Source organism: Epinephelus moara, chromosome 6, assembly GCF_006386435.1.
Source record: "Epinephelus moara isolate mb chromosome 6, YSFRI_EMoa_1.0, whole genome shotgun sequence".
Lineage (NCBI taxonomy): Eukaryota > Metazoa > Chordata > Actinopteri > Perciformes > Serranidae > Epinephelus > Epinephelus moara.
The window spans coordinates 19534766-19556397 of record NC_065511.1 but is presented as its reverse complement, the minus strand read 5'-3'; the positions used below and the strand labels follow the sequence as shown (position 1 = coordinate 19556397).

The 21632-nt window shown below is 40.1% G+C and overlaps 2 protein-coding genes across 6 annotated transcripts in view; both read right to left on the bottom strand.

Moving 5' to 3' along the window:
• Nucleotides 1-2065: 2065 nt before the first annotated feature.
• On the bottom strand, nucleotides 2066-16881 carry scgn (secretagogin, EF-hand calcium binding protein). Its single transcript, XM_050047675.1, has 11 exons — nucleotides 16699-16881; nucleotides 16185-16255; nucleotides 13068-13160; nucleotides 9763-9852; nucleotides 7912-7968; nucleotides 7547-7624; nucleotides 6678-6733; nucleotides 6103-6148; nucleotides 4720-4779; nucleotides 3528-3596; nucleotides 2066-2458 (listed from the first exon to the last, which is right to left on the bottom strand). Exons 1-11 carry the CDS (start codon nucleotides 16766-16768, stop codon nucleotides 2327-2329), a joined length of 822 nt encoding a protein of 273 aa, XP_049903632.1. The 5' UTR covers nucleotides 16769-16881; the 3' UTR covers nucleotides 2066-2326.
• A 183-nt stretch (nucleotides 16882-17064) lies between these two features.
• Nucleotides 17065-21632, bottom strand: part of LOC126391874 (F-actin-uncapping protein LRRC16A-like) — a 91078-nt gene continuing 86510 nt past the window's right edge. For 2 of the 5 annotated variants that reach the window (XM_050046843.1, XM_050046845.1), the window contains exon 38: nucleotides 17065-21432. In XM_050046843.1, coding sequence (XP_049902800.1) covers nucleotides 21254-21432 — 179 coding nt within the window. In that variant the 3' untranslated portion in view covers nucleotides 17065-21253. The remainder of the gene's footprint in view (nucleotides 21433-21632) is intronic. The other 3 variants (XR_007570127.1, XR_007570126.1, XM_050046844.1) reach the window with 3 other exon arrangements.

Sequence of the window (21632 nt, the reverse complement as noted above, 5' to 3'; positions counted from 1 at the left end):
ACAGCCGTTGCTGTTTCGGAGCTGAAGGACCAGCATTCTAAAAGTAACGGAAGTAACTGATGTCTTGTTTGAAAATGTACTTAAGTATTTGATTACTCAAACAGCAAACTAACGCGTTAGGTTACTCGTTACTGCAAAAAGTAATCAAAGTATGTTACAAAGTAACATGTAATACCCAACTCTGGTTATTATTGACTCAAATGCCGCGGGTCAGGTGCTGCGTCACCAGATTCAAAGCAAGTGCTTGACTTCAGTTGTCAGCTAAAGATAACCATTCGCAATTCATCTCACCTTTTCCTGCTTAAGACACTGGCTCTTATTCATGTGTGACACTCGCCATCTACTTTCAGTTTCAACAGTTAACTGGTTAAAAAAAAGAAGCAGTCAATTACTGATTTGGTCGTCGATTCAGTTTCAAAACTTCGACACATTTGAGTCAGTCCTGTTATGTTTTATATTTTACTATTTGTTATATTATAATGTTGGTCCCTTGTACAAAGAACACTCTCCCTCACTGCTGGTGACTCATCACTGTCTTGAAATTTTTTCTGCATGAATGTGTAATCATTCATTTATTTTCCGTAACCGCTTATCCTGTTGGGGGTTGTGAGAGGACTGGAGCCTATCACAGCTGACACTGGGAGAGAGGCGGGACAGGTCACCAGACTATCACAGCTAAAACATAGACAGACAACCATTCACACTCACATTCACACCTACAGGCAAATTAGAGTCACCAATTAACCTGTATGTCTTTGGACTGTGGGAGGAAGCCGGAGTACCTGGAGAAAGTAAGTAGAAGATGCAGGCTCCATACAGGGGGGCTCCCCCACCCCAGGGTTCAAGCCCCAGGTTTGGCAGGTTTGGCCTCAGGCATTTTAGCCGTATTGGGGGTTTTTTGGGGCGCAGCTCAGTTGGGTGCAACTGGGTTCCCTTTTGCTGTGAGGAGGCAATGCTGTCCACTGTACCACCTTGCCATGCCAATGTGTTTTTTAATGAGTTATAGCCATAGACAGTAAAAAATAATGGCATAACTACTGTGACATTACCCATTGGCTTGTGGACTCCCATTTTGAAGCCTCAAGTTTGGCATTTTGTCTGTTGCTATCTTGGATTTTTTTTGGAGCCATATGTTACCATATTTGGGAGGAGCAAGGGGTTGATCTGACTGAGAAGCCGAGGACACTATCTGTAGAATGCCTGTCACTGTCACAACCTGTCAACTTTAAGCCTTAATAAAATGTAAACGGGTAAATTATATAACAAATAAAATAAAAAATAAATTATATAGGAAGTTTCCGCCGAAACATGTCAAGGTATGTAACATCCTAACACATGTCTGAGATAAAAGAACAACTAAAGTCATTATAAGTTTATTTCTGCTGTTAAGTTTTAACATGGCTGAGGGACAGCCTCAAGTGGCCATTAGAGGAACTGCAGTTTTTTCAGCCTTGGAGGTTGCTGCTTGGTTGTTGCACAAAGAATGAGAAATCTAAGGAACTATGTTAATTACTTCCTTGCATTCGACCAATCATGAGTGCAGTGTGATGAAAATGGTGAATGAACACTCTTAGATACAATCAAAGATTTTTAGGAATAACACTAATACCAACCTCTGTTTTATGTATATTTTATTGTATCATCAGATCAAAATGTTACTTCCTGCAGTTAGTAAATAAATAAAAAAACAAATTAAATTAATGTTAATTTAAATTTTGACTGACAAGTTTGATACTTTTATTCTTATATTCAAAATTACAGTAGCCAATAAAGAGAACAGGATAATCAACATGCTCATTTTCACTTTATTTCCTCTGCAGCGCATTCTAGTAAAATTACAACATACTGTACTTCAGCCTTCTTTAGCAGAGAAACATGCAAATGACCAAACATCAATCATGGCCAACAAACTCCAGCACCAAACAAAAAGAAGAAAACTTTATATTACAGTGAAAAACATTCTATGTTTTCAAAAACATGTTTTCAGACTATCAAACTGATTAATATATTGCAAATCTTACAGCACAGACACAATCATAACAGCCAAGTAATCTTTCACAACTCATTCTTTTCTTTTGGCTTACAACATGCACAAGAAACACTGTCATTTCAAGTCATAGATCTACAGTCATTTAATGTATTTCCATCACATAATATCAAATTGTGTTTCTATTATTTTCATGATCAAATATGTCTTTATTAAGACTGACCTTAAATAACCCAGTAATTAGACTGGTCCGGATCAAAACACAACATCCTACCAGTGCTGACTACACGACGAATACAGAGTCAGTGTTTCATAATACAATCAGATAATACAGCTCTCTTAACCAAGCTTAGGTTTGACTCCCAGACACAGAGCCAGCTCATTTCTCTGGATCTTTCCATCCTTGTTGACATCACAGTGACGCAGCAGAACGAGACGCAGCTCGTCCAGCTCAGAACTGGTGAGATTGGGCTGGAGAGGACAAAGGAGAGAGGAGACAGGAAAGGCATTATACTTACAGCTAGTAATGGACACTCTGCCTGTGTTTATATGGGTCCACACCCATCAAACTCAAGTAACACCTGCTCCAAAAACTGTCATCTCTTCAAGTTTTAACCAAGTAAAGATTTTAAATAACATGAATTCACTTTGATTTTCAAATCACAAATCACTGTCACAAATATTGGAGTTGACTTTGATGTGTTTGTGTGTTTGTTGAGTAGTTCACTGATAATTTGTTGATTAATCAACTAATCCTTTGTGTATATAAAATGCCAAAGACTTAATGAAAAATGCTCATTATGGTTCTCTAGAGCCCAGAGCAGCATCTTCAGAATTGTTATATTGGACCATCAATCCAAAATACAGTTGTCTATGAAATATAATCTACAGAAAAGCATCCTCACATCTGATAGATTGATATCAGAGAGTATCCATCTTTGCTTAAAAAATAAGTGAAATGATTAACTGTCATTCCTATTTATGATTATCTTGGCATGCACTCATGATAAACTCCTGATAGCTCCCAAAAGTGAAGCCAAAACATCGCAATCGCCCCCTGGTGGTTGGCTGCAGCACAGGTCATAGACCACGCCCCCTCAATGTTAGCTTGGGACATGGGCCAAACAAAAAAAATCGAAGTACCCCTCAAAAAAAGTTTGGTTTTAGTTAGGTATTTGATGCTATAAAAAAGGGGATCTGATGTCATGATTGACGGCTGTGTGTGCCCGCAATCGGGCTGGAACTCCATACTCCATTTCCCAATCGCTACTGCACAGACTCTGGCTCCGAATGGCGTGACCAGCTTACAAGAGGCAGTGCCCATATTGGAGATATTTTGGCTTCATTTTTGTACAGCGAGTGGAAGTGGAGACACGTCGTCCATCTTTATATACAGTCATTGACTCAAACTGTATTTAGATTTGATACTGAGCCGTATGTGTGCAGGAAATGGAGAAGGAATAACTGGGGCATATATGTAGATATACTTTATATTTTGGTAAACAACACTAATATCTGAATGTCAGAAAGCATGACATACCCTGACCAGCCCCATCATGTCTTTGACAAAGCCGTCCACCTCAGGACCCTCCAGCGCTCCGGTCTTACTCTGAACAAGAAAGCAAGAGACAGAATAAGAAAGAAAAATAGTGTGGATTACTTCATCTAATTTACATCCCACTCAGTCAGTTATTTCATAATCTTTTTTTCTGGACATTTTCTTTTGGTTTATTGGTGGAGCTGGAACACTTCCCAGCATGCATTGGTGATATCCTTAGTAAGCACCTTGGACTGTTTGCCTGTTAATCATAGCTGCTCAATTAGATTTATTTAAAATGTTCACCTTCAGGTTACACAGTCTGATTAGAAGCAGTAGTACACCAGCGCCACTTGACAGTGTCGCACACAGCAGGGAAAATATGATGCTCCTGACCCTCCCTTACTGTAATTCTACAAACACTCTTCCTTAAAAGCAGTTTCAAGTGGGGTCAAAATGAGATATCACTTTCTTGCCATGACATCAAGGCTTTTAATGCTACAATCAATAACATGACAAAGGTGCCGCTTGGTGTGCCGATAATTTAAGGACTTAAAAAAGCAGCCTTGGTGTGAAAAAATGACTGACTGGTAGCCAACAGTGACCACAGGAAACTTTTCACAAAGCTCCTCTGAACATTAATCTAAGTGCAGGCAACATAACATTCCAAACAAGCCATTAGTTCATGCACTACTTGACATACAGACAAGGTCATAAACATGATTTTACAATGTATAGGAAGCTTATTAGTGATTCCTGTAGGGACTTTCTGACTCGTATCTGGAGCTGTACTGTGAATGAGTCTGACAGAGTTAAATCATCCCAGAGAGTGACTTGACAACATAATGGGTGCTTTATTTTATTATGTTTCATTACAGGGGTATGGAAGCTAATTGGACTGACTGTTGCTGTACCAAGTCCTCCTCTGGACGCCTTATCACATTATGTAAATTTGAGAGTGTTATTAATTGGGGATGGAAGTCATTTAGTGGAGGTTATGTCTGCCTTGACTGGAAAGCTGCCAGCACCCTTATTACTTTAAAAAAAACTAAAAGTACTGTTAAATATTCCAGAACTGCAACAGATCGTACTTTAGAGGTTGCTCCTTGAATTGTCTACATTCCCACATAGTTTCCTAGGAATTACGAATTAGAAGAATTCATCTGTGTCCCACCCAGTGTGTTATTGTACTTACAACGTCATAGTGATCAAAGATCTTCTGAAAGTCTCTCTTTCTCTCCTCTTTGCTGCAGGCCTTGGGACATGAGGAGAGGGTTGTTGGAGAGAAATTAGATAAAAATAATGTAACTTAAACAACACATTCTCTTGGTCATGGACTTCCCACGTCCTGATAAGATGTGAAAGGTACCCTGTGGTTGTTGATGTTCTGGGACGCCGTGTCAAGTTCTGCCTGTTACATGCGTTGTCTACTTTCAGAATACACTTCTGTTTTCACAGTAAATTTACCATTTGCATACAGTCTCTATCAAAATAAATGCACTACATCAGTACAACACAGCGAATGGACTTTTTTTTGCCTTTAACAACTAGCACATGTGGTTAGGTTTAGGAAGAAAGAACAGGGTTTGGCTTTATAATCTTAGGGTACACAATAGCTGAAAGTCGGTGTTTGTTGGACCCGTCCACCACTCCTCCCAGTACACCTCCCACCCACCCTACCCGTACTTTCGTCGGCTTAACTTTTGTTTGTGTCCCACTGCGTTTCCCCCGATGCCGCTGAGCACCACTGAACTATAATGGTGATCATGCCGACGTTAAAGGACAGCTTTTTTTGTCACTGTCACTGTGATGCTGCAAGTCATTGCCCGGATTTCGACAACTTTAAGTCATGGTTGTATTAAAATGTTGCAAAGTGGAAATAGGCAAATTTTTTGCTTTATCTTATTATGAAGTAGATGCTGATTGCACAATATAATAACTATAGAATACTTATAAGATATTTTTTGGGGGCATTTAAGCCTTTAATTGATAGGACAGTCAAGCCTGAAAGGGGAAGAGAGAGAGGGAGTGACATGCAGCAAGGGGCCACAGGCTGGAGTTGAGCCCGGGCCGCTGTGGGAACAGCCTTGTACATGGGGCGCCCGCTCTATCCACTAAGCCACCGACGCCCCTATAACTATAGAATACTGACACCATCTGTGCTTACATTGGTTCCCTCGCTTTCACTTTGCAATTCTGCCTGCCACAGGGTACGATCTCCTGGGAAATATACAGCTCAATACGTTGCACAATTGAATTGCATCAGCCATTATGCAACCAAAACAGGAAGAGGCTAGCACTTACGTTTTCCCCAGTGGCTATAAGTAACTATTAACAGCAACCAAAGAGGATAAATGCAATGCTTTTGCAGTTGTAATCCCCAGTGGTGGAAATGGCCAACAACTGAACTAACTGTGGGAACTCTTAAGAGGCAAAAGAAAAACAGCAAGGCGCGGCTCTGAGGAAAATCGAAAGCGATTTGGTTGTCTTCGCAACAGCTGCAATACCACTTGGAAACGCTAAACTTTGAAAAGTTGTCTGTCTCTACTTGAAAGAAATAGATAAAGAGCATACTTACATCCATCTTGAACTGGAGCAGGAAATTCTCCTCTAAAGCCAAGATCCTAGTTGAGGAGGAAATACATACTTTAAAAGCATTCGAGTTATCAAAGAGAAAAAAAATGGTTGAATTGACACCTTCTTTCTTCTGCAAGAAATTTAAGGTACGGTATGACTTTAGAAATGACTGAAACAGTAAACACTCACAGGTCACCAGATTATATCAGAGCTGGCATACTGAGACAGACAACCATTCACACTTACATTTACATCTGCGGGAAATTTTGAGTCAACACTTAACCGAACCTCAGCATGACACGGAGAAAACCCATGCTAACATGGGGAGAACATGCAAACTCCACAAAGAAGGGACTTGGCTGGTCTGGGGGAACCCAAGCGTAATAATCTATCAAGCAACATCAAAATGTCTTATCCATATTCTCTGTGTGTCTGTGTCTCAAAATGCAAACTGGCTAACCAACGCAGTCATTTTTGAGATGTTAGCATTTGGCAACAAATTATCAAATCTTCTTTTGTGGCTATCCAATTGGCATGTATTGAGTAACGCATTATAATTTACAGATTGAAAAGCACCTGGCCAAGTCGTTCAGATCCAAACAGCCATCCTTGTTTTTGTCGAAGATTTTCATCTGCAAGAAAAAGAGGACGTAGTGAGAAACACGAAAAGAACTTCAGCGACTGTGAATCTCTTCATCTGTACTGTTGTTATTTCTTTACACCAAGTGTAACTCTAACCCCATTACGTGACCTGACACTGAGTGTGAACCAATTTCTTTCAAACTGAAATCTAGTGAATAGTAGAAATAGTCTATGACACTCTAGGTTTCCACTGAAGTAGGTCACGGAGACAGATCAATAAAAAAAATAACACAAGCTGCTTTCTTTGTCACTGCCTTTTGACAGTTGCAGGGAAATGCATAAGAACACCAGAAAAGAGATACCACAAGTGAAAAGTCCCTCTGAGCAATAGCCTTTTTTTGGCAAAATAGTTGACTGGAGCTGCTTAAATCTTTTCAGTCTTACACAACGTTATTTTGTGAAAATAAATAAGTTAAAAATAATGTTTTAAGAACAGCTGTTGCATACTGTTTTTCCATTATAATGAATGTACAGTATCCATAGAGTGTAACAATAACGGACGTAGCGACAGCAACCTAACTAGCACTTGCAAGCTACCTGGAAAATGTAGGATTTGATGGTCTGAACCAGCTTTACACAACTACTACTTACAGTAGATGCTACAGAGCCTCCTGCTCACAATCAGAATCAAGCTGCATGCTGGGTAAACAAAGTAAAAGGTTTAGCATACACTTAACTGTCAACACTTTGCAAGGGAGAGTGCATTGACACCTGACTAAAAAACCTATTTTAAAACTAGAAAAAGTAGGGACTTTTGCTCTGGAATGTGTGTTTGTCTGTGTGTGAATGAACTGTATCACTACCATTGTGTCTGTGTACTCGTCCAGCTTGTCCGATGACACTTCCTTGTGATGCTGTTGGAACAGGTCTTTCAAGAAAGCCTAAGAGACAAAAGTTTCTTTCATAATCAGACAACAAAACAATCCAAGCCAGTGGGTAAAACACAATTACACACAACACACCAACACAATCTACAAACCGAAGGATGTAGCACTGAACACACTGTGTGGTGAGGAGGAGGAGAAACGTCTCAGTATGACCGAACAGGAAATGGTAGCTGTGGGTTACAGTCATTCTGTACAAATGCCACTGCTGAAGGTTGTTCCTCGCACAGAAAAGAGATGTGTCATTGGTTCTGTTGTGGGTTTGTGCTGAGTGACAACTTTACCTTGAGCTCCCTGGCTGAGATGTAGCCGCTGCAGTCGACATCATACTTCCTCCATATCTGCAGTGGGCAAGAAAGGGCAACTTGGCAAATGCTCATATACAATGCACAGTGGTTATGGGTGAATCTGACCTAGCTGGAATACAGCTAACAAAATATGCATATATACAAAGTGACATCACAGCTGGTGGTTTTATTGTAATGCTGAAATATGTTGTTTGTTGTGTTGTTTTGCATTGTGTTGCATCTTACCTGCCATTATCATTTTCTTAGAATTGATCAGCCGATCTATTTCCTAGTTTTTGTTATAGGCTCAGAATTAAAGAACTACTGAATTACAGCTACAAATTAAAACTTTATTTATCTTGAAAATGTAAATTTGGTTCATCTGTCTGGTGGACTCATGTGTGACACGTTTATGAGTCCCAACCGTCCAGTATCTGGCCTGTGTCTATGTACACCAGGGAATAAGCAGTTCTGTAAAATAATTAAACTGGTGAGGACAAGCAACAATAGTCAGCTGCCAACACATTCTCATTTGTCACATGTGGACGTTTGGTCATGGACTCCATGTCCAGATATGACGTGCAAGGTACCCTGGGTGCGTTGGTTGTTGACTGCAAATTGACATTGTTTTTCCTTCAACAACTAACACACATGGTTGGGTTTAGACAACAAAACACACGGCAAGGTTTAGGAAAAAGGAACAAGGTTTGGCTTTATAATCTTATTTAAAGTGAACACCAGGTGGTGTTTGTTGGACCCATCCACCACCCATCCCCCCTGCCCCACTTAGACTGTTGCTGCCTTAACTTTCCTTCTTGTCCTGCCAAGTTTCCCCGACACTGTTGGGTGCCTTTAAACTACAGCGGCGACCGGCCACGTATCATGCCGACATTAAAGGACAGCTTTTTTCATTTGTGTCTGACGCAGCAAGTCACTGCTCAAGCGCAATATTTTGATGACTGATTTTGATGACTTTGCAGTTGCAGTCACTTTATTCCTGTCTTGGCTTATCAGTATACCTCTGTAGTAGGGGTGTAACGATTCACTGACCTGGATCAATTCTGGATCAACGATACAATATTATTGAAGCAAAGTGAAAACATCGATACATAGTGTTAAGATAGGCCTTTATTTTGAAATTCCCATGGCACATCTGTGTCACCACTTCAATCCAAGCACACTGCCTTCTTAAACATTCAAACAGTGCTAGCGGCCTATAGAGCAGCCAAGAAAAAGACAATGAGGATATTTACCGATATCATCTCATATCGATTGCGGGCCCCTGAATTTAATCAAATCAAAATCGCATTGTGGTTGACTTTATGATATCAAACATCATATAGTTGTCCAAAGAATCGATTGAATATTGTGTCATGATGAAATGTGTGATTTACACTTGCCTGGTTCTAGAGCTCCGAATCTGCCCACACCACGGAGTTTGAGTAAAATAATTTCTGTCTGACATTATTATTGACATGACAGCGGTTTCTCAGTTAAAATAAAACAACAACCAATGACGCTGTGTGGAGAGTGAATTAGCCAATCAGTGCCATGGGTGGGACTAATGACACTGTTATCAAGCAGTGCACCAGAACCAACAAGAAGTAATAACAACAATGGCCAGCACTGTAGACAAGACAGATGGTGCTATCGAGGGTGTTCTAAATGCCCGTCTTTTTAATATTGCCCTTCATCACAGTTTGTTTTACTTTGCTCTGCTCCACAATTAAAACTGACTGCTGACATGGCTACACATCAATGTGGACTTAAAACAACATTAGATTCAGGAGGACACGTGAATCTCTAGTTAAAGAAATAGAATCCATTCGATATGGTCTATGACCTTACCTTCATGAAGTCAACACTGTTGTCCAGAGGAGCTTCTCTGCGGAAAATTAACAGGAAGTTCTCATCCTCGGGAAGGATCATATTGGCCAACTAGAAAGCAGGACAGAGAGCAAAGGTCAGAGCAGAAAGCAGTAATAATGGCATGAGGCTTTCCATCTCTTCAAGTCTTGTCCGTTTTATTCTTGGAGAGAGTAACAGTTACCACCAAGTTTACAGAAGTCATACATACAAACTCCAAAGCAGTTCAGTATAATCTGTTCTGGCCTTGCAATTTTAATCAGATCAGGGTTCAATTTTTATTAGATCTACTGTACTCTCTATAGAAGAAACAGATCCAATTAAACTATTGACAGTGAGGTCTGTATCCTGATGATATGGAAAGATGCTTGTTCTTTCCATTCACCCTTGTATTATGGTGGCAGCAGAAGTTTCAGCCACAGACATCTCACTACCTCTGCAAGCTGAAACAATCTGCATGGCTAGGCACGTGAGAGTTTCTGTTCTATTCTCATTTGGATGACCAACCATACTCCGGCTCCTCCTGGCTCCTCGCCAGTTCATGTTGCTCCTCTCTTGTGTGTCCTTTTTAATAGTATCAGCCCTCCATTAGCAGATTAAACTGGGGCCCATCAATCTATTTATATAAAACAAGATGATACTGCAGCCGTTTGTGTAACAAAGATGAAGAACTCTGAGAAAAATCAAGCGCAATGCACCAGCTGTGATGCCAGAGGAGCAAGGCGTCCAGGAAACAAACGCTGACCGGCACACTTTAAAAAGACTTAAAAAGACTGTGTCAGTGATATACAGTAGCGCTAATTCATTATCTCATTATCTGTTGATTGGAGGTTGAAGTTTATAGTCATGCATAGAACAGTTGGCAGTTGCTCGCAATAAATGATACATTTTAAACAATATACAAATAGCCTATACACAGCACCTACTGTGGTGTAATGTGAGAAGATGGCACACACCTGCAGAGTGTTAGTATTCAGACTGTATACAGTTTTATGGAGATTAATGATGGATGACAGGTTGAAACCCTCATTTCATTACGTGTCCACCCACCTAAGCATCTTTGATTAAAACAGTCTCTGCAAGAGCATCTCAATTCAGTTGTACAATATATGCACAGTGTGTGTTGTACAGTTGCACACCCTGCATTAATGAGGCAATGCAAAGTGAATAGGTTACGCTTTTAGATTGATATAATTGTCGGATTTTTTTTTTTTGTGATAGTAAGAGAACACTGTGTCCCATGGTTCAGTCACACTGTATTGAACTAGAGGAGTAACAGCAGTCCATGCAGCTATCACACAGGATACTCTCACTTTGTGATAGGCTCGTTAACTTCCTTTCTGGAGCTATTTATAGAGCAGAGGCAGAAGTATGAGGAAAGTTCTTTTCTTTACTTTGGAGTTAAAAACTGGTCAGCAGAGACATGTGTAGCATACATAAGCCTATATTCTTACTGTTGGCAGTATGGAGTAGTATGCAGTATGACCTTATTAGGTGGACTGGGTATTGATGACCAATCAACACACTAAATATGGTACTGTACAGTGTAGTTTCTGTCAGTATCTTAGAATGACAGTGTTACTGCTTTCAGCTACATCAAGTAAGTCCCATGAAAACATTTCAGTCAGGAACACTTTAGTCACAGAAAACGTTACTTCCAGTTGCAGTATTATATTTGGCTGTATGGTTCTGTTCTGGCGCCTCTCTGCCTTTCCTTAGGCCTATGCAGAAAGCCTCTTCCGCGTGCCTACATGGAGAGCCTAAGCTGGAGAGAGCACACCTCTCTGCCCTTCCATGCGCCTACATGAAAGGCATAAGGGGAGAGCAGCAACAACTACTCCCCAGGAACAGAACAGAGCAGCATCAATGACAAACAGAAATGACATTGATAAGTCAGACACAACAAGAAAAGGAGGAGCTGGGGTGGAGGCAGGTTGCAAAGTGGCTTGCAGAGGAAGCAGCAACAGTAGGCAGGCCAGGCAGTTTAAATAGGGCACCCTGAATGAGATTTGCCAACTGGTTGCATAGAAAGGAATCATGTAATCTATCAGCTGACTCCCTTCCATCAATCAGCTGCTCATCAGTTGATTGGCTGCTTGAGATCAGCTGATGTAGCTGGGATGTGAACTGAGCTCCTACCTGAACTAATGCTTTGCTCAAGACCTAATGTTCCAATGAGCTCCTCACAGTGAGGTATACAGACTTTAAAATTTGGAAAAAAAGAAAACATGGGTAGCAAATCCAGAAAGAAAAAGCCAAACAAGTGCTTCCTAAGTCGTCAGGGAGTGTAGCTACATCGAGGTTTGACCACATCGTTCCTGCATCAGCCACTACAAATCAGTGTAATTGGCGGACATGTATTGATTTTTATTTTTTTTTCCTCGTTATGAGTAAGAGCCAAAGCATTTGGGGTCTGTGGGTGCAATGCATTAAGCGATTGGTGTAATGAATGGGTACAAGATTCTTTTCCAGAATAACAGAAAATGCACTTCATTGCTCTGATGAAACACCGCCGCTGTGCCAAGAGCCGCATCAATTACTAGGAGTGGAGACCGAGAGAGCGGTGTCATCAAAATATGGCTTTAAATTTCTGGGAAACAGCCGCAGCCTGTTAAATTGTCAGTCAAGTTTGATTTAATTCAATAAACTGACTCAATCAAAAAGTCATTTGAGAATCAGCCTTCATTAATTACAAACAAGACTCCTGCTGGGATACCAAAAAGACAATTAGGTTCTTTTCCATTAGGATCAGATTTATATTGCATACATAGTGCACACTGTGTGTATATACAATAGATTGTCAGGTATTTAATTTAGGTAAATGGTTTGAGTGCTGCTTTCATCTGGCTGTCTCTTCACTACAGGATGGCTTGACCCTCAGCAGTCCCGGAAATGAGTTTCCATTCTTCTGTACGAGCTGGGTCATTGTTATGGAGACATGACATAAATAAAAGATGAAGAGGGTATGCAGAGGAAGAAGAGGGAGGCATTTCAGAGAAAGACAGGGGGTTGGGCGGAATAGATGAGTCTGAGAAAGAGAGGGGATGAAGAAGAGGAAGATGGTATAGAATAATGAGGAAGTTGGCATGAGAGGGTTTTCAGGGTGCAGATAGTGAGAAAGAGGCGGGCATAATTTCATATGACAGTCACTCTCTGGACTGATATGATGTTAGGGAGAATTTTATCAACTGCTATTTCACTTTAATCACTATAAAGTACCCTGTGTTTAGTCTGAGGGGACATAACTGGCAAGTGAATGAGACACAGACACAGAAATTGTGCAGTACCTCATGAATCTGTAGTTTCCCATCAGCAGTGACATCATAGGCAGACATAAACCTTTGCTTCAGCCTCTGGACTCTCTCTTCAGTCACTTTCTCCTGTAGAAACACAAGAGGTTAAAACACAACATTGATTTTCTTGACTTAAAGCCTCCGTTAGAGTGGACACAGATATGATGATGATACAGTATACGATGGGGCAAATTATGCAGTTAACTTGTATTTTATACCACTTCTTTCCAAATGATATCTTTGAAAATCTTAACATGATATTGAAGAACAAACACTTAACTGGCTGAGTCACAGTTATTTTAAGCAATATCACCATGGATACTCCTTTGATCTTCGATTTTTTTTTCTCTCAAGGTTTGCTTTCTCAACCCAGGGTGTACTGCTTGTGAAGGGTTTATGTAGCTCGCTCTACATGTCCTTGCTCTACTTGGTCTTTGTAATACAAAGGACAGAGAGTGTAGTGCACTTATCCAAGACAAGATGAAATTTTTCTTGCACACAATGTTGTTATTGTGTGTTTTATTAAATGCATCTAAAGAGTGTTAGTCCATGCCTTGACCAACTTTGGTTGCAGCAAACAGCTTACTATAAACACCTCAGTGGAATATATGAAGTCTTGCATGACGTCTTTTCATCAGTCCACACCATGCTGCTACAGATAATGAGTCAGGAAGCACTATCACTGCTGAAATGTGATGAAGTGCAGCATATGGACATATTGTAGCAGATTATAACTACGGATAAATTGAGATTAAAACGCTGCAAAGATATTGTGTGTGGCGTGCTTATCTGACTTAAGAATCACATTTCCTTTTCCTGTGCAGACCAGTTTCTTCTTCTTCTCAGACAAGAGCTTGAAACAACTGAACCTAAGAATATTTTCAACTGTTGAAGTTATTTTAAAACATATTTAGCAGCTGATCATCCGGTGTCTCTTTGCAACCCCCCCCCCCCCCCCCCCCCCCTCGCTGTACTGTAGCTATAGAAACCTGTTGATCCGAGGTGCTGAAGTCTGAATCATCGTTTCATGTAGTGCAGAGAGCACACAGGCTGCAGACTAGCAGGTGCCAGGTCCTTGCTCATTACAGAAAAGCAACTATTTATCTTCAGCATTGCTTTTCTGTCTCATGTTTGGTGCCTGTAGTGTGCTGTTGCTAAGGGACCGTCTGTTACCTGTGATGGTGGTGGGGGATGGGGTGCGGTGGGGGAGCACGTCAAATAATCTTTTTAGGCACTCAGGAGGGACTTGTGTTTCTTTTGGGGAGTGGGGGGGTCGGCTTAGAGGACGCTGGGATGCCTGGTTGCTAAGACACTGGGATTCCGGGATACTGGGACATGGGCTGCTACTAACCATCTCATCACACAACAGTGAGATAACGGAGCCCATCTGCCAAACAATCATCGTATACTTCTTGCACTGCTCGTTGATTTAAGTTTGTGCTCAAGCCCTGGTTTTTAGCCGGCAAAAAATTTATGTGACATAACAAAAAACATCGGCCACTGTCCTCTGCAAATGCCATCTTATTTGCTGATAGGCTGAGGACAATCAACAATTCTATGTTCAGGCGATAAATTGGTGCATCAAATTTTGTTTTGTGTGGTAGGATGGTGGCTGTCATGCACCCATATTCTGCTGATATGCGCACACACTTGTATTTTGCTTGAGAAATTAGGCTAGCTGAATGTTTCGGTGATTACTCTCACTCCCGTGCCGTTTGCTCGTTGCATTGGCTCCAAAATGGAGGGTCATATATTTTCCCCCAGTCACTCAGGGTGGCTCAAGGAAAAAATATCTGTAGCTTTGAGGAGATTCAAGATTTAAAAAAATAAATAAAGTCACACACCAGCCACACCCCTCCCCTGATAAATACAGAACAGTTCCTAAGCATAAATCTTTAAAAGCACACAGTAAAATCTGACTCAATGTACACTACTGACACTATGCACACTGCATAACAACCTCATGTATTCTCTTGGTTTTACTGACAACTCAGTGTATCACATGCAAATTCATTTTTGAAAATGTGTTAATTCACTCATGAAAAATCTGCAAAATTACGGGATATGTTGCACCAGATGAAATAGACAAAAAGACATAAAGGCACCATGGGGTTAATGTCACCCAGTGGCTGCATATAATGTAATAGACATTGACTGTGCCTTGAAAAATACACAACAGTACTCATCCTGGGGGCATTTATGATGGAAAGCAAACACCAGAGAGACAAAGTGACATGTGGTCGGTGGTCTGTTTGTTTTAGTACAACCCCATTAGTATCTGAGGGAGTCCAATCACACGGGCAAACACACACCGAAGCTATACTAATAGGCATCCGCCCATTTGGTTTTCCATTACAACTGGCGATGAACTTTCCCTCTGACAGTGACCAGAGCTCTTTAATTGTGTTGCGCCTTACATCGTTAGTCACCCCACCCATCCAGATAACTGCATCGAGGTTCAGCTGCCCACACAGCAGAGATCACAAGTGTTGTGGCCAAAGCCAAAATGTATTGCATAAGTGGGGCTGGGTGATATGGAGTTAATCAAATATAACCATACCACAATACCAATATTACTGCAACGATATTATAGTTGACCACTGGTGATTTTGCAAAATATTTACACAGTGAGATTTGGAAAAATAATCATCAGCAGTGTGGGAATAATGACTAAGTGGGTAAAGGCAAATAATAGAACAGCTGGAACAGTCATTCAGAATATTACATAACTTTATTGTAATAAAGCCTTTAAAACCAGGAAAAGATAAAATAAATGATGATATATAGTCTTATATCACAATACTGATATGTTGCCCAGCCCATATCAACAAGATTTGATGTTGACCAGCAGCTTCTTACATTACCATTGTATGCCAAATTGAATTTAATGACAAATTTCATAGTAAAATCAGTGTCATCTTATTTTGAGAACAGCCATAATATTAACACTGCTATTCCTTTTTTTTTGTCATTGGTGTAGCATGCACTATAGGTTAACCCAGTGCAGATCTGTGTCTGTGTCTGATGAGCCATTTTTGACATGCACTGTATTGAACTGCTGTTACCACTGTTTTCAGAAGTTATGGATGAATTCATCCAAAGTTGACTTACCTGTGGACCCAGTCTCTTCATCATGTGACGGAAAAAGTCATCCAGCTCTTTGTCCTCAATGTAGCCATTATCTGTTGAATAAAAAAGACAAGTCCCTGGGTTGTAAAAGTGATGAGGCAAGTCTCAGTCTTAATCAAAATTCAAATACAGTGAGAACTTCAGAGGAAGTCACCAAATGACTCAATCTTTGCCAAATTATTATTTTTTTTTAGATTTTGAGTTCTGACCTGTGTAAAGTCATTCTGCTTCTTGTTGGTGTACTTTTATTTCTGCATCGAGCCCCTCTCAGACATGGAATATACAGCATATACGTGACATTGTACATTTTTTAACCTATTTTGCAATGACAAGAATATTTAACACGATAAGATCTTCACTTAGTTCCTTCAACAATTTTGTCACCAAAAAAAAAAAAGACAGACTTTGTGTCTAGCACATAAATGATGAAGTAGGCATGTTTAAGGTATGTTTCTGTAGAAAAAAAAAATAAAAACATGTCATCAAGTGTCCTCACCATCTGCATCGAAGTGTTGCCAGATCTCCAGGAAACCAGCTGCATCCAGGTTATCAAAAGCACTGTCCATTTTAATGAAGAAAGGCAAAGTAAGACGTCCAACTTAACATGTAGAGACAACCAGGACTTACAGTAAGTGACGAGCTGTGATGCACTGTGCAGTCTGCTTTCTTGACATATGCTCTTTCTGACTTATTAAAAACCACACCCCCTTTGGGTGTGAGTGAGTGTGTGTGTGTGTGTGTGTGTGTGTGAGAGACTGAGAGAGCATACTGAGGCATTGTATTTGCCATCTGCTGGCTGTATTGTTTCACTGCAAAGCAGATCTTCAACAAAAGTTTTAAAAATAAAGACAACGCAGAGATTGTAAAGCCTGTAAAATTATTTTTAATCAATGTTAATATTTGCATGAGGAAATGTCCAACAGCAGAATGACTCAGTGAAAGATACTGATCCATGAAGAAATGGAACAAATAACGTATCGGGACTGTTAATGAGCACACATGTTTTTCCAGCTCAAAGAAAATGGTCATTGTTTTGCATCTTTTTTTTTTTGAATCATGATGAAAGTAACATTACATTGATTACATGTAATAACAAATTAATACATACAAAGAATTAATTTCTACATTTATGAACACAATGTACATGTGAGAGGAGAAACAAAGGTTCAAGACATCACCGGCCACTGTTTTTTTTTTTTATTCCAAATAAGTTACAAACAAACCCCTAGTATAGTAGTGTACTTAGTACCAAAACAATATAGGATTTGCTGTGTTCACATAGGCGTGTGAATGTATCACAGTGTGTATATTACACGTGCGTATATTACACATACATATATACACACACACACTCCTACATGTATGAAAGCACATATATACATACAGTACAACTCACAGCCACATCATGCAGTCACACACATGTAGACTCAATGCTACTGGTTATTTTCACTTGCTCCACTCCGTCCGTGCACCGACAGAAATAAAAGTGGATGCTCGTTTTTTTCAGGATTGAACAGATCAGTCTTTCACACAACTTAACAGAAACAAAGCCAGCTGCTTCTGAAATCCCAAACAGAAAGCAAAAGAAGGTGTCCGTGTGATTTCCTCGCAACAGGAAACTGTCAACAGAATACAGCACACGCTAACGCTTTCAACGTATTGCAAAGTAGTGGTATTTTTTTTTCAGTGTCATGGAACACCTTCCAAAAAAAAAATAGTATTTGTTTTTTGGGACTGGGACTGTTAATCAAAGCAGGTGTTGACATCAGAGACTAGATTAACTATATACAGCAAGAACAGTGTTATTTCCGAGCCATGATTAGTGACAAAGAAGGAAAATCTTATTAGAATCCTACAAAAAGACATCGATAGACACCGTAGGAAAAGGTGCACCAGTAAGACCTTTGGCCCTGACATGAATTATTCTTGTACAGTACAACAAAATACAAGTTGTGCCCCTTTCACACTGCGCAGTAAAGAACGAGCTCGTGTGCACATTTCAGATGAATGTTGGAGCACAGTTTGGCACACGACAACCAGATAGTCTAACTTAAATAAAACTCCACAGTGGTCAATGTTGATATAATGATACAGTTGTTGGATTTCACACACAGATGTTTGTAATGCTGCGAGCATTTCTGTCATTTTTATGATTGCAAAGTTGGTTGGATAAGAGCTAAAAATATTCTGCATTGACAGTATAGGACTATATCCTTTAAATGTGGGTTCATTTTCCTGAAGTCTCACATAGCCAGGCCACACTTGGTTTAGCTCTGTGCCAGCCCTGGAAAAAGGTCTGACTGATCCCATCATAATTAAGGGAAAAAAGTACTCTGGGTTGTTTGTATTTCTCTAAACCAATCACAACAGCTGAATCATCATTAAAACTGTGTTTAATTGCCAGGCTTTGAAAAACTTACAGTATTGTCAAGCATCAACCAAAGTTAGCTAACCTTCTGGATGCAAGCACAGCATGCAGCTAGGTTTTGTTTTGCAGCAGGCAAATCCAGTGATGCTCCTGGCCCCTGTCCTCATCTACAGATACAGAGACACTCCAGTAACCATTTTAATGTTCATGCCAACAGAAAGTGCACAGTGCTGCTAATTTCTTGTGGTTTTTAATATGAAACTTAGTGAAATGGTTTCAGTGTGTGTATTTCTGTTTCATGCACAGCACTAAATCAAAGTGTGGAGATAGGTCTGGCTATGTGAGGCTAGTTTCATGTAGCTACACGGAGCATATATGGATATTAGTAGAACTGCATAGTTTTAAATCAAATAAAATCCAACGCTAAGGGAACAAACTGAAGATAAATATATGAGTTACTCCAAAATCTCAGCTGCCTTTTTTTATTTTTAACTTTGTCAATCATTTAAACACCAGGGGTCTCATTTATAAACATTGCGTACGCACAAAACGAGGCCTGAAAGAGGCATGGTGATCTATAAAAACAGACTTCATGGGAGAAACTTTGACCCATGCTAACAAGCATTTTGGAGACGGCCAAATAGGCAATGCAGACGGTGAGGTGGAAGCCTGATTGTAGAAATTATCACCATTTTAGGCTTTTGTCTGTACGCACATTTTTAGTATGGCTCCTATGCGTTGTTTTATAAAGAGACCCCAGGTCATTCTGAGAATCGGTTTGCCGTCTGTTTGCAGTGTGAAAAGGGCACTTCTTGCTCTTTAAAGACAAAGATAAGTGTAATCAGCCTGAGACCTTTGTTGTTGCTGTTGTTGTTGTGTAGCATTCAGGTCTTGACATTGCTACATACACAATACCCTAGAGGTCCACGTGGTTAAAATACAGCTACCCCCAGTGCACTTTCACTTCAGGCACTGCATTCTCAATTATTTTTTTAACAAAGGCAAACCCCTTTACAGGTTGAATTTCAAAACATTGTCTTTGCTCAGAATGAAGAGAAAGTGAACTGAATTTGAAAGCCCTGCAGGTCAAGTCTGAAGTGTTAGAAGGCTGGAGTTCCCTCAGTGTCCCGCTTTCACACAAAGATCAGACCAAAGAGGTTGGTGTCAAAATCTGAAACTAAACAGCTGCTGAAATGGGAAGCACACGTCGGTGGCTTCCACTTTACCTTCCAGCAGACTATCTAAGACATTCCTCTTCTTGAGTAAGTTCTTTGCTTTCATTGGACCATCAGCACACCGGGGAAATAAATGCAGGCGTGTTATCAGGAGGTAAGAATCCATCTGTCTTTAAGAGCAATTCGGAGTGTGTAGGACAGTGATGAACACTTACGCACCACACAGTTTTATTTAATGCTTAATAGTACCAGCTAGGAATAAAGCCGTTTTTTTTGTCATGGTTTGTAATGGTGCTCTGTATTGCTACTTAATGACAGACACTTTCCTCCATGAACAGCGGAACAAAGGCATCCGCAGTTTAAAGGTAGGCTATAATAAGATATTTTTTCCACAGTGTCTAAACACAGAGAACAGTGTTAGTTAACAGTGCTGAAGCCTTATTGATTAGTTATCAGTGAAGTTAAAGTGTACCACAGTCCTCTCAAAGCAACACTTCATATGGTCACTCCAACTCTCTCACACAGGGACAAACATGAGCTCAGTTGGGATGTTAGATAAAGTCTATAGCTATTAGTAAAAACTCCAGTTGTCTCCTCTGTGTGACCTGTAGTATCTACTATCAGGAGAGCTACATCTAATGTGTGTGTTTGTGGTTTATGGTGGGCTGAGATTCTCAGCTGGACCTGTATATTCCTGAAAAATAAAAAGAAGATGAATTGCATAATGAATTCAGTAACTTGCAGAAAATAGCATATAGAAAAATCTATACAAATATACCGAAGGAAGAAAATGCCATTGGGTCCTGGTCGGATCGTATTGTTTGAGTTCAAGTACAGTACAGTGATCCTGGTATTATTGTTACATGTGTTTGGTCCCTGGGAGACGAGCTACTGCAACAAATAGCAATGAGACGTTAAGATTATTAGTCAAAGGAAGAGATTTTTGATGTAGTTTCACAGTCTCTATCTGTCCTTCGCACACAAAATCTGCAGGTTCCTGAAAGCATCTTTTTTTTCTTAGTAGTTTACAAACTTCATTCAGGTTTCATTGGCTGTATTCGCTCGTTCACCCTGGGAACCATTTTCTCAAATCCTGAAAAGTTTCTTCTTTTAGAGATGTGAGATTTTCACCTGACAGCAGAGGGCAGGACAAAAGGAGAAAAGGCTGTTTGTGAGAAGGAAGCTCTTAGGAGAATTTTGCACAGTTTGGTTTACTAGGTGACATGATGTGACTGAGAAGTTTACTGAGGATATTCCCCCCAAAAGTGTCAATATCAATGGTTTAATCATAGATAACCAAACTAAATTTAATTTGAAAGTGTGTATTACCTGATACTACAGCAGGGCTTCCTGCTTCCTGCAAACCAAACATGATTTGTACTTTGCGGTCAGACAGGACCTACAGGTACAACCTTGAATATAAATGAAAGCATGTCGATTAGATTCTCCCTTAGTTGCTTTTCTAAAGGAAAACGCTTGAGGCTTTTTTAATTGTAAATTTGTCTTACTCAAATTAAAATAAAGTCTTTGTCTGCCTCCTCCCCAGAGTCTGAGGACTTCTTGCCTGCTGCCCTGTCTTTGTCTGGGTTTAGAGATTGGTCCTTGGACTTGAAGGAGCCGTGATCCTCAGAGTTGGCACGAAGAGTGCTGGGTCGCTGAACGGAGTCTGACACAGACCCCGCCCTCACTGAAACAAGAGAAAGAGAAGATTTAAATGAGTGTTGATAATGCTCAGAGCAAAGGGAAGAAATGAGTAAACTAAGGAAATGATCAGTTGTTTTTAAATATAGTTGGATTTTTTTTGGTCCATGTAGCTGTTATTAAAAGGTAACTTTGGTATTTTTTTAAACTTGGAACCCATTTTCTCATGTTTGTGTCTAAGTGACT